Consider the following 18032-nt stretch of genomic DNA (forward strand, 5'->3'; position numbering starts at 1 on the left):
GTTAGGGGGGGGGGTTGGGGGGGAGTTTAGTTTAGTTTAATTTTATTTGTAACAATGGATATTTTTGGTGTGACATAGTGGATCTTGACTTTGCTGAAGATGTTGCTATCCTATCTCAGTATTTGGAATTGCTGGTGGCTGCTCTTTATGCATTCAGCCATTATGGAGCAACACTAGGCAATATCAAGATCATGGATCTTGACTTTGCTGACGATGTTGCTATCTTATCTGAGTATTTGGAATCGCTGGGTACCGCTCTTGATGGAACAGCATTGAGAGGAAGTTTGGGCCTGGGGGGTTCTTGGACTAGAAAGATCCAGGAAAATATCTACGCAAAACGAACCCACCAACCCCCCAACCCCCCACACCTCGATCCCACCCCCACTTAAGAAAACTTCTTAGAACATAATATTCCCCCACTACCAATCCACTTCAATTCATTTATTCTTAACCATTCCCACGTACCCATCAACAAACATAATCCATTCAACTCATAGACCCTATCCAGCCTGCCCTCTCGGCTCAATCCTAAGTTAATCTTCATAGACGAGGAAACCGGGACACTATCTCACCCGCCCCCCCTCCAGACTCCACCATGCGAATCTATCGCCAACCCTCTTCGACCTGCCTCACTACTGTCACAATCCTCCCCAGTACCTTCACCAGATATGTGGGTACAATAGCTAGGGATTATGTGTTATACAGATATTCAGGCTATATGTTGTACCACAGCATCCTCCCAATTTCCACCCTCCCCCCCCCCCCCCCCCCCCCCACACCGAGGAACCCTGACCCTGCCTGCCTATTGTCACTCCAGGAGACAATCCTGGATGGAGGAAGCCTGAGGGATGTTGTGGTTTGGGCAAATCAACCATATCTATAGAGAGGAGCTAGAGAAGGGCCAGGGGCCTGCCCAACAGCTCACCATGAGGGATCCCCGTGGCTAGAAACGAAGGGTGGATGCAGCTATGTAACCCAATGGCATTAGCTCCAACAATGAGGATGAACTTGCTCTGCACTCTAATACTTACAAATGTAACTTCCATTTGTGTGTGTCCATGTAATTATTCCAGATACTTTATTTGTCTTCCTTTTTTGTTTCCAGTGCCATTTTAATCTTTTCTACTATTTCTCCATCTGCAACATAGGTGTTCACATAAAAGTGGCTCTGTATCACTGTGTGGAGTTTAAGAGTTGGTCTTGTACAACTCTTAGCACTTTCATTCATTTTGATGCCTATATGAACAGGAAACCAATCTTGCATTCCATGTAAAATAAGTAGATTTGAATTTTATTTGGTTATAATGCATTCTCAAAACTAATGTATATTATATTATGGTTGCCTTTTCTATTAGAATGAAATGAAGTTGCAGATGGAGGCTGTCATTGATATTTTTGCTATTAAAAAATATTTAACACCCATTACTTTGGATCAATTTATAAATATTCATTACTACACATTTACTGATAAATTGTGCTCGTTTTGTTTTATGTACGTATGGTTATCAACAAGTAAAAAAGTGAACAATTTATAAGTATATTAGAAAAGTTTAATATTTTAAATTATATAACAAAATGAAATATCTGCTTCTGAACATTCAAAGTTAATCTTAATTAAGCAGTTACATTTCAAACATGCTTGCATATCTCAATTTTTCATGCAAATATACATAAATACTTCAAAATTGTCTTTTCAAAGGGATACAGTTTATTTCATCATTTATTAAATTTCCTGATTTGCATTTACTCTTTCATTGAAGAACTTTAATAGTTTTAATTTTACAAGTATGTTCATTCAATATTACACAATATTCATCTAATCACATGAGAGTCTGAAGTGGTTTGAAGAAATAAAACTTAAATATCTCCTCCCTACTTCTTTATGCAGAACCAACTATTTTCTGTACATAGCACTGTCACATATCGTATACCATATTACCATTTCTTACATTCTGAAATAAATCTAATATGGGTATGAAAAACTCCATTAACAAAATATGTCAAATCACACAAATAAGTTGGTAAAAACATACATCTAGTAGTATCAATGCAACTTTATAAAACATATCTGATTTTTCAAAACTTGAAATAAAAAAGATAATTTATATAGAATAGAAATATGTTAAAACTATCTATTGGCGAACTACTTGATACTCAATGCCATCAATCTCCACATGAGTGGCATACTCTGGAATGGCATCTGCACGGATGCTCACCATGCCTGATGAAGAGCTTAGTATAATATCATCTTCACTGCCAGCCATTACTTCATACTGGCTGTCAACTACCATGCACTTCTCTCTGTTTGCCTCCTCACTCTGACCTTCAACCTTGATATTTGCTCTTACATTTGCTAGAGCATCATCAGCAGAAGCCTCAGCCCCATGTATTTCACTCATGTGTTGGAGGACTGCAGAGGATGAAGGAAAATCAACACCACACAGGTCACATCTGCGCCCTGGAGCTCTTGGGGCTCGGCGGTGCTTTACAACACGGACTGTGGTACTGCCATCAGGATGTTTGAGTTGTACACGTTCACCATGCACACATCTTTCATGCTCCATCATATTATACTTGGCAGCAAAGCCTTTACCACAAGTTTGGCACTTGAAAGGTTTTTCACCTGTATGTGTTCTATAGTGCAGAGTAAGTTTTGAGGGTAAGAAGAATTTCCGCCCACAAATTTTGCATACATAATTCCGAAGCTTGTTTGGATCCATGTGACACCTGCGCCTATGTAAATTAAGAGTATTAACAGTTCGAGCTGTATAACTGCAATGATTGCACTTATATTTTTTCTCTATGGAGTGATTGGCATCAATATGAGCAAGCATCTTGCAACGGTATGTGAATTTCTTGGGGCAGTGTGGACATTGAACTTTACCTTCCTTATGAACCAATTTTATATGATGGATAAGTGAGTTTTTCTTGAAAGACTTCCCACAATATTCACACACACACTGGTTGTGTTGATAGCGGACATGTTTCTGTAACTGAAATTCACATCCTAAAGATTCATTGCAAATGCTACAAATGTAAGGACCTTTGCTTATGTGTTGATGGAAGGCCTCCTCTCTTACATACTCCTTCCCACAGTGGATGCATTTACAAGTATATGTGCGTATGTGGTCACCACTGTGCTGGGCCTCTTGGTGAAGCTTTAACTGCTCTGGTGTTAGGAACTGAAAACCACACACATCACAGACTTGATCAGGAGCTCCTTGGTGTATGGTAATGTGCTTTTTCAAGTTACCAAGGAGTGAAAATCTACGGCCACATGAGCGGCACTCAAAAAGACGGTCATGAAAAGCCAAATGAGAGTAATACTTTCGTGCATCATTAAATACCTTATCACAGTGGTTGCATTCATAAATCCTAATTTTTCGTGTATGTACCTTCCTATGTTCATTTAGCTGAGTTCGCATATCAAACTCTTCATTACATTTCAAGCACTTAAATGACACTTTACCTTCCTTATTTACAACTTTCTCCCTGTGGTATCTCTCTCGAGATTTCTCTAAATGTTTTTTATTCTGCTTTGAGAAGTCTTTTGTTTTTTCTGGGACAAGGTCAGTGATGCCAACCCTAAGGACCTGACTATTGTGAGAGGTGATCTCTTCATCACCCATTTTATCACTATCATCATCATGCCACTCCTCTTCTCCTTCCTCAGAGTCATCACTGCTTACACCATATTCCATGGCTACAGCATCTATCAAACTATTATAATACACACTCTCATCAGAACCCTCCTTCTTCACTGCCGGCACTCGAAGGCCCTGTTCTGAAGCAGAGCTTTCCTCTTGCAAAATTAATTCATTGATCAAGCTCTTTTCCTCTTCAACTAATGCAACCTCCTTCATCACCATCCAGTCTTTATCTGTATCATCATCATCAACCTCAAGCTTAATTTTAGCTCCATCCTCACTGTCACTAAGATCATATTCGAAGTCAGCATCTCGTTTTTTCTTCCTGCGTCTTCTAGAAATCTTTTCTTCAGTAGTGTTGGCTTTAAATGCCTTGATTTTCACCTCTTTTGATTCTACTGATTCTTCTGCTACAATTTTCTTTTTTCTTCCTCTTTTACCTTTTATTTGAAGAATTTCTAAAGATTTGACACAGCTGCTGGCAGTGTCTTGCTTCTTGCAATTTTCTTCTGAGCATTCACTGCTTTTCACCTCTGAAACTATGCTTACAGCTTCCTTGTTCCATATTTCAACCACAGCAGCTGAAAAGGAAAAGCAAATACATATAGACGCATACATAACATATTTTCAGTCATAAAATCTACAGCCACATCAGCGGCATTCAAAAAGCTGATCATGAAAAGCCAAATGAGAGTAATACTTTCGTGCATGATTAAATACCTGATTACTTGGGTTGCATTCAAAAATCCTAATTTTTTTGTGTATGTACCTTCCTCTGTTCATTTAGCTGAGTTTGCTTTTATATATATATACACATTGTATATATATATATATATATATATATATATATATATATATATATATGTGTGTGTGTGTGTGTGTGTACATATGTATGTGTATATATATGTATAAATGTGTATACATATGTATGTATATGTATGTATGTATATATATATATATATATATATATATATATATATGTATATATACAAATGTGCATATATAAATATACATTATTATATATATAAACAAATATAAACATATATATATATACATTTATATATCATATATCATATATTATATATTATATATTATATATCATATATTATATATTATATATATTATATATATAAATATATGTATATATGCACATATGTATATATTATATATTATATATTATATATATTATATATAATATATTATATTATATAAATATATGTATATTTGCACATATGTATATATGTATATATCTATATGTGTATCTATGTATGTATATATGTATATATATATATATATATATATATATATATATATATTATATATATGTATGTATGTATGTATACATCCTATATACATACATATATATAATATATATATATATATATATAAAGCTTGATATATATATATATATAGCTTGATATATATATATATATATATGAAAAATGGTAAAATACCATACCGTGTTGGTACTATGGTAAAAACCTACTGTTCACAAACTAGATTTATTGGAAATGAGACAATAGTTTCAAAATCCTCCTGGATTCCAGCTTCAGGTCTGAAGAGTAAAGGAAAAGGAGGAAGTTTAAAACAGAGTGAACATGGGGCAGAAGAGGACAGGAGAATGATAGAGAAGGGAGGTCAGATCAGGTCAAGGGATTATGCAGTCTATGCTAAGGGTAGCCAGCATAAGGGGGAAGGCAGAGGATGTGGGAACAGAGGAGACCATAGGCATGAGAAAAAACTGTGTTTTAACTGACATTTAGCAACAGCTTGATTAAGGATGATTTCAACAGTCTGTGGTTGTAGACTTTGGCAGAAGAGAAAACAATATGCACAGCTGACAAATCCATCTAATGGTCTGTGTCCCACTGATGTCCATGCCGCAGATTGATGAACTTGTATGTCGACTCTCTGTTCACCAAGATCCATGTCTCCTTCTGCCTACTAACTTCTTCCTCCAGCAGACAAGAAAATGAGGGAAAATGAGGACATCAAGCTGGACCTTCATGAACAGGGACTCCCTTTCTCCCTTTGCCCCCATTCCATAGCTCCCTGTTCCTTCAACCGGATCTGACCTCCCTTCCCTTCTACTCACCTGTCCTCACTTCCTCTGTGTTCACTGCATTGCCTTTCCTTTTCTCTTTAAACCCTCCGCTTATTCAAACCCTAAGATGGTATCCGGGGGGATGTTCATTACCTGTTTTTGGCTCTTTTTAATTTATCTGTATATTCAGTTGATATTTAATTTTGTGGAGTTTGAGTGGATATATTAGTTTTTTTAGTCTGGGTGTAGGGTTTGGGGTTTTGGTTTGGTTAGGGGAGATGTTGGGGTTTTTGGGTTTGTGGGGTTTGGATTTGGGTGATGGTTGGGTATAGGTAAGTGATTATTTTTATTTTTTTATGTTATTTATTTTTTTAGTTTGTTTTAGGTATGGTGTTAAGTTATTTAGTTGAGTGAGTTTTTTGGGTTTTTTAGTTTTTAAATTTGTTTTTTTATTAATTATTTATTTTTTAGTTTGATTTTGGGGAGATATTTAATGTGTTTGGTGTTTAGTTGTTGGGATAGTTTGTGAGTTTATATTGAGTGGGGTTTTTTTTTTTATGTGAGTTTTTTGGTGGGGTTTGGGTTGATATTTTTTGATATTATTTTGAGAGTGAGAGTGGTGATGTGTGTGGTGGGGTTGTGGGGAGGGGTCTGCGTGTTGGAGGGATTGTAGGTGGAAAAAATTTGAACAGATGTCTGGTATTTCTCCCCTCCTTTTCGTTCGATTTACGGGGCCGGGGGGCTGGGGAAGGGGTTTTAAAGTTTGGTGGGGCTTTTGCTTGTAACTTTTGACTTGTGATTGGTGTGGGGAGGCTTGGCCCCGGGGCTTCTTTTTGGGTGGGCGGTATTGGTCGTGTTCTGTGGGCTACGGGCGGGGGTCGGGAGGTCGGGATGGGGGGTGGGTTTGGGTAATTGGACGAGAGACGAGCGAGAGAGGAGGGGAGAGCGCAGCGAGCGCGGGAGCGCGAGGCGAGAGAGGAGCGAGAGGAGAGCGAGAGAGCGAGAGCGAGCGAAGGAGTAAGCAGAGAGGGGGAGCGCGAGCGCGAAAGGAGTACGAGAGAGAGAGAAAGGAGTAGAGCGAGCGAGCGCGAGAGAAGGAGTGGAGAAGAGGAGAGAGCGAAGAGAGAGCGAGAGAGAGCGAGAGAGAGAGAGAGAGAGAGAGAGAGGAGAGAGAGAGAGAGAGGCGCGAAGGAGGAGAGAGGAGTAAGGGAGAGAGGGAGTAAGAGGAGACGAGAGCAGGAGTAAGAGCGAGCGTAGAGGCTAAGAGCGCGAGAGAGCGAGTAGAGAGAGAGAGGGAGAGAGGTAGAGCGAGAGAGAGAGAGAGAGAGGGGAGGAGGACGAGAGAGCGGGCGGAGAGAGAGAGAGGAGGAGAGAGAGAGAGAGCGAGAGCGCACGAGAGAGAGAGCGAGAGAGCGCGAGCGAGAGAGAGAGCGAGAGAGGAGAGACGAGAAGAGAGAGAGAGAGAGCGAGAACGAGAGAGAGAGAGAGAGAGAGGAGTCAAAGAGAGCGAGCAGAGGAGAGAGGAGTCAAGAGACGAGCAGAGAGAGAGAGAGGAGTAAAAGGAGAGAGAGAGAAGAGGACGAAGAGAGAGAGAGGGAGGAGTTAAAGAGACGAGAGAGAGAGAGACGGAGACAGAGCGCGAGAGGAGAGCGGGGAGCGAGACGAGAGAGGAGAGAGAGAGCGAGAGAAGAGAGAGAGCGAGAGAGAGAGTAGGAGGAGAGCGAGAGGAGAAGAGAAAGAGAGAGAGAGAGAGAGGAGTAAAAAAAGAGAGAGAGAGAGAGAGAGCGAGAGCGAGAGAGAGCGAGCGAGAGAGAGCGAGAGAGAGGAGAGAGAGGGGTAAAAAAGACGAGAGGAGCGAGAGAGAGCGAGAGAGAGAGAGAGCGCGAGAGAGAGGAGAGAGAGAGAGCGAGAGAGAGGAGAGGAGTAACAAGAGAGAAGCGAGAGAGAGAGAGAGCGCGAGAGAGAGGAGAGCGAGGCGAGGGCGAGAGCGCGAGAGAGAGGAGGAGTAAAAGAGAGAGAGAGAGAGAGAGAGCGAGAGAGAGAGAGAGAGAGAGCGGAGAGAGAGGAGAGAGAGAGAGAGAGGAGTCAAAAGCGAGAGGAGAGAGAGAGACGAGAGAGAGAGGCGGAGAGAGCAGAGCGAGAGGAGTTAAGAGAGAGAGAGAGAGCGAGAGGAGAGAGACGAGAGCGAGAGAGAGAGAGAGAGAGAGAGAGAGCGAGAGCGAGAGAGGAGGGAGTAAACAGAGAGAGCGAGAGGGGAGAGAGAGGAGAGAGAGACGAGAGAGCAGAGCGAGAGAGAGAGAGAGAGGAGAGAGAGAGCGAGGAGTAAAAAAAGAGAGGAGAGGAGAGAGGAGAGAGAGAGAGACGAGGAGGAGAGAGACGAGAGGAGGGGAGAGAGAGAGAGAGAGAGAGAGAGGGAGTAAAAAACAGCAGAGAGCGAGAGAGAGAGAGCGAGGAGCGAGAGAGAGAGAGAGAGCGAGAGAGAGAGACGGAGAGAGCGAGAGAGAGCGAGAGGGGAGAGGAGAGAAAAGAGGAGTCCGGCCAAGAGAGAGAGGAGTAAGAGAGCGAGAGAGAGCGAGAGGCGAGAGAGAGAGCGGAGTAAGGCGAGAGAGAGGGTAAGAGAGCGAGAGGAGTAGAGGGAGAGGAGAGAGAGAGAGAGGAGTCGGAGCGAGGAGCGAAGCAGAGAGAGAGAGGAGGAGAGAGAGAGAGCGAGGAGTAAGCCGAGCGACGGAGGAGGACGAGCGAGCGAGAGCGAGAGAGGAAGAGGAGCAGAGAGAGAAGAGAGAGAGAGAGGAGAGAGAGAGAGAGCGAGAGGAGCAGGAGAGCGGAGAGCGAGAGAGGAGCGAGAGAGAGAGAGAGAGAGGAGCGAGCAGAGTAGAGCGAGAGCGGAGAGAGAAGTAGAGAGCGAGCGAGGAGAGAGAGAGAGAGAGAGCGAGGAGAGAGAAAAGAGAGAGCAGAGAGAGCAGAGCAGAGACAGCGAGAGCGAGAGTCAAAAGAGAAGAGAAGCGAGAGGCGCAGAGAAAGGAAGAGACAGAGAGAGAGCACAGAGAGAGAGGCCAGCGACGCGCCCGCGCCGCGCGAGACGCGAGCGTAAGGAGAGCGAGAGCCCGCGAAGCGAGGCGAGCGATGACCGAGGGAGCGCAAGCGCGCGACGCGCCGGCGAGCCCGAAGCGGACGCGCGAGCGCCCGGCTGCCTCTCTCTCTTCTCTCTCTTCTCTCTACCTTTTCTCCTCTCTACCTCTTCCTCTCTCTCTCTACTCTCTCCTCTCTCTCTCTCTCTCTCCCTTTTCTCTCTCTCTCTCTCTCTCTCTCTCTCTCTCTCTACTACTCTCTCTCTCTCTTTTACCCTCTCTCTCTCTCTCTCTCTCTCTCTCTCTCTCTCTACCTCTCTCTCTCTCTCTCTCCTCTACCTCTCTCTCTCTCTCTCTCCCTCTCTCTCTCTCTCTCTCTCCTCTCTCTCTCTCTCTCTCTCTCTCTTCTCTCTCTCTCTCTCTCTCTCTCTCTCTCTCTCTCTCTCCTCTCTCTCTCTCTCTCTCTACTCTCTCTCCTCTCTCTCTCTCTCCTCTCTCTCTCTCTCTCTCTCTCTCTCTCTCTCTCTCTCTCTCTCTCTCTCTCCTCTCTCTCCTCTCTCCCTCTCCCTCTCCTCTCCCTCTCCCTCTCCCTCTCCCTCTCCCTCTCCCTCTCTCCCTCTCTCCCTCTCTCCCTCTCTCCCTCTCTCCCTCTCTCCCTCTCTCCCTCTCTCCCTCTCCCTCTCTCCCTCTCTCCCTCTCTCCCTCTCTCCCTCTCTCCCTCTCTCCCCCTCTCCCTCTCTCCCCCTCTCCCTCTCCCTCTCCCTCTCTCCCTCTCTCCCTCCTCAGTGCATATGCCTTGTGTAAGTACAAAAATAATTGTTTTGAAGTGAGGACACATATTACAAAGTAGTATCAATATTACAAGATTCCTAGTGTAGAGTACTTTATACAGCAAAAAGCATGCATACAAAACATTGCTCTATAATGCATCATTGAGCATCAAGCAGGCTGAGCACCACTAAGAAGTACTAAATACATTTGGATGGGTAATGGGAGGAAGTGGAGAAGGAGGAAGGGAGAGGGTTTGTAGAATCTTATGACCCCCCAAAATTATTATTATTTTTTTTTTTTGTCCAAAATAAGTTGAGAGAAAGATACCTTTACTTGGGCTCCTCTGTGTTTTCAATGTATCACCATCAGCAGTTGTTCTGAGATTCTGTACTTCACATCCCTGCTTAACTGGCACTTCAGGACTGTCTGACTTGTAATTTTTTTTTTCTATTCTCTTGGAAGAATCTGAGCAGGAATGGTGTGCTGCATTTGTCCCTACTCCAACATCCACCTTTACAGGAATTGTACACTGAGTTGTGGCTTCTCCAGGAAATGGTAAGGCACAAAAGAACATGGGAATGCTGCAAAGAGGGTTATAAGAACATTGCAACAGACATAGAGGGTCTGTCTGGCATGAAATGGAACAAGAATTTGAGTTTATGTACAGGACTTCTTCCCTCTCCCTACTGTCCACAAGAACGATGCATTCCCCGGTTTCTCCCTCCTTGATCTCAAGAAGTTGAAAGTTTGCCAAGTCACTCTCATCAGACATTCTTGAAGATGCCTGATCATCAGTTCGGGATATGGAACTCACATCTTTGGACTTTACCTGTAAAAAAAGACACCAGTTTAAAGACACTAAAATCATTTACATGACCAACAGAACATTCTCAATGAAAAGATGAAAAGGTATCACTTTAAAGTATCACTATCACTTTATATTGCTTACATGATATATATATAAAAGGTTTTAGTATCTATCAGTAATTTCTTTTACAAAATAGGTTGAGTTGTGGTCTGCACTATGACACTCTTTAGTCTGATCTGTGACTTGCACCCCATGAGTTACATCTTATACAGTCTAGCCTAAGTATAATGTCAGTTAAAATGAAGTAAAAGTATATATAATTCACAAAAAACTACAGGGGACAGAACATAAATGTGTGGTGGTTGGGTTAACAATAATCTAGAAAGAAATTCTTATTAACAGTACCCTTGTCCATATTGCGGGTAAAATAAAAATAAAAATATAAGAATACATTGCAAATAAAAAAATAAAAAAACATATACATACATACATACATATATATATATATATATATATATATATATATATATATATATATATATCAAGTACAGGGAGAATCAATTCACTTCAAAGTTATTATAACTATCATGAAGTGACAGAAAACTAATTCAGGTTTTCATTTCTGGCTCTGCAACACTTGAGTGTCTAATAACTTCATTATTATTGAGTTGTGACAGAAGTACATAGAAAAGCTTCTTAGATTTATTTGCTCTATCCTTTGTCCATATTCTTCTTCTAATAAAAGATGGCTGGATGAAACTGGACCAACTATTTATTGCTACAGCATGCATAGCCCAATTTTATATATATATATATATATATATATATATATATATATATATATATATATATATATATATATATATATATGTATGTATTTTAGTATGTTTACTGAATGACAAAGTCTGTACAAGCCAACCTATTTACTGACATTACACTTAATGTAATTGATCTAATTTAATATCTGAAGAGAAATATCTAGGTAGTTAGCCATATTAGTCATAAAATTATACTATAGATGCATGAATAATAATCCATATTAACCCAATGCTGCCGGAGAAAATTAATAAAAAATAAGGAAAATGTTGTGATCATTTTCTATATTTTTGTGAAAATCAAAGAAAAGGGTAAACGGGCGAGACTGGCAGTACTTGTAACTGGCTCATTGGTAACTTAGTACAAGTGTAGCCATCTATGTGTAAAAACAATCAAACAAGTAGTTACAGTGGGCATAGCACGTACATACACATCCTGCCCGTAGGCATTGGATTAACACAATAGGACTGGATGGCAGAAATATATGTCATGCCCACTGTAATATATGTTCATTTACTGTTTTGAAGATGATCTACACACAGTGTGGATTATTAATCTTTAGAAAACGAAGAAGAAAGAAAAAATGGCTGACTTTCTCATTATTTTCATAATATAGTGAAAAGTATGGAAAAGAATAATTGCAACTAGATCCATTTAAAAGATGAAGGTAAAATCTAGAAAAAACTGTAAATATCATATCTATTACTAACAAACTTATGGTGAAAGCAAATAAGCAGTATTCATAGGTTTGGCCACTCCTGCCTCCTGCTAACCATCCCATGAGCTTAGACTTACTATTCTCATGGTTCTCAATCAGTGTGATGAGTCTAAACTTTTTTGTTTGAAAATCACTTTTAGGAACAATTGCAAATAAGAGAACTTGTAAATAGTTAAACAGCCAACACAGTAAGCTATTTAGGAAGAATCATTAAATGTAAAAAAATATATATATAATGATTTCCCTATTAATCTGCCTTATGAATGCTGTCTTCATGTATGCAGACCCAGTTATAACCAGTGCTGGAAACCTTTTTCTCAGGTCAGTTTCTTGGCCGGAGTAAAGATTTGGACATTCAGAAAGATAGGGTAAAAATGTAGAAAAAATGGCTTCTTATAAAAAGCAGTCTTATTCAACATTTTTGACCCCCAAGAAGTCAAGTGTATATGTTTAAAAATCTGAATTATATACTATCTCTATATACTGTCCAGGTCTTACCTTGTCAAAACCTCCTGACCAGTGTTCCAACAAGTACATACACATAGAAAAAGTTTTATGATAAAATGTAGAAAGGGTTGAGCAAACCATTTCTCAAAAGCCCCAGAAAATGCTAACTAACCCCTATTGTACTAAGAACAATAAAGTCTACTTCAGTAAACTTCAAAATATTCAGGTAAAAATCCAAACACTTAAAGGTTTACTACTGTAACCCTGGTAAGTATAGAGAGTAATAGGAGCATAGGAATGCTGGTTTGGGCAATACTGTGATGTAATTGTTTTCAGAATAGGCAACTTGTCTCTGACTTCATTCTCCGTCATGGCCATGCCTGGGCATCATTTGAGTATTGTTGGGTATAAGTGAATATAGTGTTTTGGGCAAATATGTGTGTGTGTGTGTGTGTGTGTGTGTGTGTGTGTGTGTGTGTGTGTGTGTGTGTGTGTGTGTGTGTGTGTGTGTGTGTGTGTGTGTGTGTGTGTGTGTGGTTGTATATATGCATATATGTATTTATATATATATATATATATATATATATATATATATAAAATATGTATGCTTATATGTATATATGTATTATATATATATGATTTTATATATATATATATATATATACATATGTACATATATATACATATTTAAATGCACATACATACATACATACATATATATTATATATATTATATATATTATATATATTATATGTATTATATGTATTATATGTATTATATATATTATATATATTATATATATTATATATATTATATATATTATATATATTATATATATTATATATATTATATATATTATATATATTATATGTATGCATATATGTATATATATATATATGCATATATGTATATATATATGCATATATGTATATATATGCATATATGTATATATATGCATATATGTATATATATATGCATATATGTATATATATGCTATATGTATATATATATGCATATATGTATATATATCTGCATATATGTATATATATGCATATATGTATATATATTTGCATATATATATACATATATGCATACATATACACATATATGCATATATATAATATATATAATATATATAATATATATAATATATATAATATATATAATATATATAATATATATAATATATATAATATATATAATATATATAATATATATAATACATATAATACATATAATACATATAATATATATAATATATATATAATTTGTAACTATACATACATCTACATGTATAAACGTATATATACATATATATACATATGTAAATATATACACATATATATATATATATATTTACAGACATATATGTATATATTTACAACTATATATATATATATATATTTGTTTTTTTGACAGACATATATGTGTGTGTGTGTGTGTATGTGTGTATGTGTGTGTGTGTGTGTGTGTGTGTGTGTGTGTGTGTGTGTGTGTGTGTGTGTGTGTGTGTGTGTGTGTGTGTGCGTGTGCGTGTGCGTGTGCGTGTGCGTGTGCGTGTGCGTGTGCGTGTGCGTGTGCGTGTGCGTGTGCGTGTGCGTGTGCGTGTGCGTGCGTGTGTGTGTGTGCGTGTGAGTGTGAGTGTGCGTGTGGGTGTACATGTCCGTGTGGGTGTGCGTGTGAGTATGCGTGTGGGTGTACATGTGCATGTGTGCCTGTGCGCATGTATGTGCGTGTATGTGTACACATATAAATATATATATATATATATATATATATATATATATATATATATATATATATATCTATATATATATATATATATATATATATAATGTATATACCTATATATATATATATAATGTATATACCTATATATATATATATATAATGTATATACCTATATATATATATATATGTATATATCTATATACATATGTATATAACTATATAGGAGGACCTGCAGAGCTGTAATAGATGATTTGTTCATATACCAAGTACTCATTTTCCTTCATATTTTACCTACAATTTCCCAAATATTCTTCATTCCAGTATTTGTTATCAAGAGAACAAAGATGAAGACCCAAAACCAGGGAATCATGCAAACACAAAATCCAAACCTAACCTTTTCTACCTTTTATTTATGGTTAGGGCTACATTTACAGTATCATAATGTGATGTCTATTAACTATTTTTCCAGGAGTTCCAGTATATAGTATGTAATTCTCCAACTTTGCTGTAATAACAGTACCAAATTAGTCACTATATTGTCTAATGCAAAGGAAAACAAAGATTCCTCCACATATTCATTGCAGGGGACAACGTCAGACAAACTCTTCCCTGCCATAGGTAGAGCAAGAATTCAACACCGTGCATGTGTGGTAGAACTCTGGTAAAATTAGTCAACAGAAATTGCATTATGTTACCAGTGGTGATATGCAGCGGATATATTCATCATTTTGCAGTATATTCGAGGTCAGAGTAGCAGTACCTGCGTTGTTTAAAACTCTATTTCTTATGCTCTATAAGACGGAAGTGTCCATTTCCCTCTTCTCTGTGCGTCACTTTCGGTAATATTAACCTTTATACCCTCTCTGACTATCAAACCTAAGACTGAGTGTGTATATATATTAGTTCTTGTATATGTGAGTAGCCTACTACATGATGAGAGGACTCCATCAGTACTGCTATTGATGTAATGCATGACACAAAGAGTTCAAGACTGCAAATTTTAGTTAGCCTTCAGCTGCATAAACATATTAATATGAATTACATCTTATAAGGGAAAGCCTTCTAAATGGTCTCCTATTCAAAACTATTGTTTGCGAATTTATCTAATTTTACTTGGAATTCAGGTGATATTGTTGACAAAGAATTTTTTTTTAGATATTATACTTTATTACAACTAATCTGGCAGTAGAAGTAGGAAGTCGTAACTGTTGTGAAGAACAAGGCAGATCTACAAACCCTTGCCCGCAGAAGTGCTGCTCCCGATGTAAACAACTTGGCTTCGCCGATCTTTGGCCGAGATAATGAAGGAAAAGAAAATTGTATGTTTAGCAAGATTTAATATAAACTAATTAGTAGAGAAAACATGTAATACAAATATTTTTCAATATGTACTGACTAATGATGTGTTTTGCTTTTCAAAAAACAATAAAATAAAATCGGCCTTTTTAGAAAAAGAAAATGGTCATTAGTTATTCCGTTTTTTTTTTTATTTTGTTTTTGTTTTTCTCATGTGGATTCATGTCGCTTACTGGAGTCAGTTTTATTAGGAAGGATATGTTTTGTGCATTATTCTTTGTATATGCATGTGTGTGTGTGTGTGTGTGTGTGTGTGTGTGTGTGTGTGTGTGTGTGTGTGTGTGTGTGTGTGTGTGTGTGTGTGTGTGTGTGTGTGTGTGTGTGTGTGTGTGTGTGTGTGTGTGTGTGTGTGTGTGTGTGTGTGTGTGTGTGTGTGTGTGTGTGTGTGTGTGTGTGTGTGTGTGTGTGTGTGTGTGTTCTTACCTAGTTGTTTCAGTACGAGAGAAGAGCTAAGCTCAGATGATCCCGTCTGGTATATTTAAATTATCATATAACTTTTTAAATTTTTGCTGTGTCTTCTCGTCCTTCTTGTGTTCAAAATTATAAAGTCATCTTTGTTTAACTTCCCTATTCCTGTAATATATTTGAACATCATTATTATGCCACACCTTCTTTCTACCAAAGTAGTAAGACCAATTTTCTGTAGTCTTTCTTCGTAGTTTATATCTCCTATGGCTGCTCTTTGAACTCTATTTTATCTTTACCCTTTTTAAGTGTGGACTTCATACCACTACACCATACTCAACACTAGGTCATATGATGGCTGTAATGACCTTCTTTACCATGTCTTCGTCCACATACACGAATGCCCTCTTTATGTTGGCTATCATCCCTCGCATTTTATGAACCTTGTCATTTATATGATAATTTGGGCTTAGGTTCCTGTGTATGATTACTCCAAGCTCTTTTTCTTTATCTGCTTGATTTAATATTAGGTCTCCTAATTGGTTTAGTGGACGATTTTGACATTCTCCGAACCTGACTACATGGCATTTATTGGTGTCAAATTCCATTTTCCAGGTACAACTCCAAATTAATAAGCTCTCGATGTCACTTTGTAAGCATTGGCATGAGACATCGGCTGTTATCCTTTTATGCAATTTCACGTCGTCTGCAAACATATTCATATAAATAACTGGGCTTATGCTTGACCCTAAATAATTTATGACAATGGTAAACATAATCTGTTCCAAGACCGCTTCCTTGAGACACTCCGCTAGTTACTCGTCGCCATGTAGAGTGCTTCCCTCTAATTACGGTCTGTCTTTCATGAAGAATTCATTCGAGGAGTTTCCCTTTCAGTGGGTGTTCTAATTTCCATAATAGTCTTTTATGAGGCACCTCTTTAAAGTCTATATATACACAGTCCACCCACCCACTGTTTCCTTGTAGTATTTCAGAAACTCTATCATAGAAACAGGAGATTTGTTACGCATGACCTTCCTTCCCTAACACCAAATTGCTTATTTGATATCACATCGTGTTTTTCAAGTACTTCAACCCACTGTTTCCTAATTATCCTTTCTATCAGCTTGCATACTACACTAGTTAACAAAACTGGTCTATAATTTAGAGATTTTTTTTTTTTTCGTCGTTCTTGTATATAAGTGCTATACTGGTAAGTTCCAACCTTTTGGTAGTTTTCTTTGTCTCATCAAATTTTGGAATATTAACAATAACGGAATACATAGTTCTTCGGCACATTCCCTCAGAACCCAGTTGGATAACTTATCTGGTCCCTTTGCTTCAGTTTTGTCTAACCCTTTCAGTAGGTCTTTTCGGGTATGATATTTTCGATATTCTGATTTACGTTTGAACGTTTACTTATGGGTCCTGAACAAACACTGACTGAAATTTCTCATTAAGGATTTCACACATTTCCTCTTCCTTAGCATAACCGATGTTGTCTTTGATGGCACTAATTTTATCTCTACTTTTAGTTTTACTATTTATGTAGTTAAAGAAAAGCTTTGGTTAGTTTGTGTATACTCATTTCTTCCCACTTTATACCTTTCATACGCTGCCTGAGAGTTATGTCTTCTGAACCTTCTCCAAATGAGTTGTTTGTTTTCTCTCATTTTCTTGCATTTATCATTGAACCAATTTTGGCCATTTTTTGCTTTACTTTTGAATCTTGATACATTTTTTTTTTCTACTCCTTGTTTACAGACTTTGCAAAGTTTAAAATATTGCATATTTAAGTTCAGTTCGTTCGTGAGGGTTTCCCAGTTTATGTCATCAAAGAAATCTTTAAGGCTTCTATAATTACCTCTCTTGTAATTGTGCTTTCCTTTTATTTTCTTACGGTAAGATTTTCCTGTAGTAGACAGTATTTCAACTTAATTACTACATGATCACTTTTTCCTAAAGGAGGGCAGTATTCCACATGCTTAATGTCATCTTTATGCTTTGTAAAAAATATGTCAAGCATAGACGGTCTATCTAGCCCTCTTATCCTTGTATGATCTATTGCATCCTAAAAAAAAAAAAAAAAAAAAAAATTATTTATGACTTTCAGAAATATTGCATTCCACGAATCAGGCTGAGCTCTGGGATCGAAACTTTCCCAGTCAATTTTTGTTGCAAATATTTCTTTTTGTGTTAGTTTCCGAAATTTGAAGCACTT

General features: G+C 38.1%; 1 protein-coding gene across 1 annotated transcript in view; it reads right to left on the reverse strand.

Annotated features, from left to right (window-relative positions):
- Positions 1 to 1864: 1864 nt before the first annotated feature.
- The window catches only part of LOC125039000 (zinc finger protein 224-like), a 16609-nt gene continuing 441 nt past the window's right edge, over positions 1865 to 18032 (reverse strand). The window contains exons 2-5 of the mRNA XM_047632718.1: positions 15846 to 15875; positions 15287 to 15337; positions 9858 to 10359; positions 1865 to 4228 (exon numbers count right to left, since the gene is read on the reverse strand). Of these exons, the coding sequence (XP_047488674.1) occupies positions 2133 to 4228; positions 9858 to 10359; positions 15287 to 15337; positions 15846 to 15875 (2679 nt within the window). The 3' untranslated portion in view covers positions 1865 to 2132. The remainder of the gene's footprint in view (positions 4229 to 9857; positions 10360 to 15286; positions 15338 to 15845; positions 15876 to 18032) is intronic.

This window comes from Penaeus chinensis, chromosome 26 (genome assembly GCF_019202785.1).
Source record: "Penaeus chinensis breed Huanghai No. 1 chromosome 26, ASM1920278v2, whole genome shotgun sequence".
In the NCBI taxonomy this organism is placed as follows: Eukaryota; Metazoa; Arthropoda; class Malacostraca; order Decapoda; family Penaeidae; genus Penaeus; species Penaeus chinensis.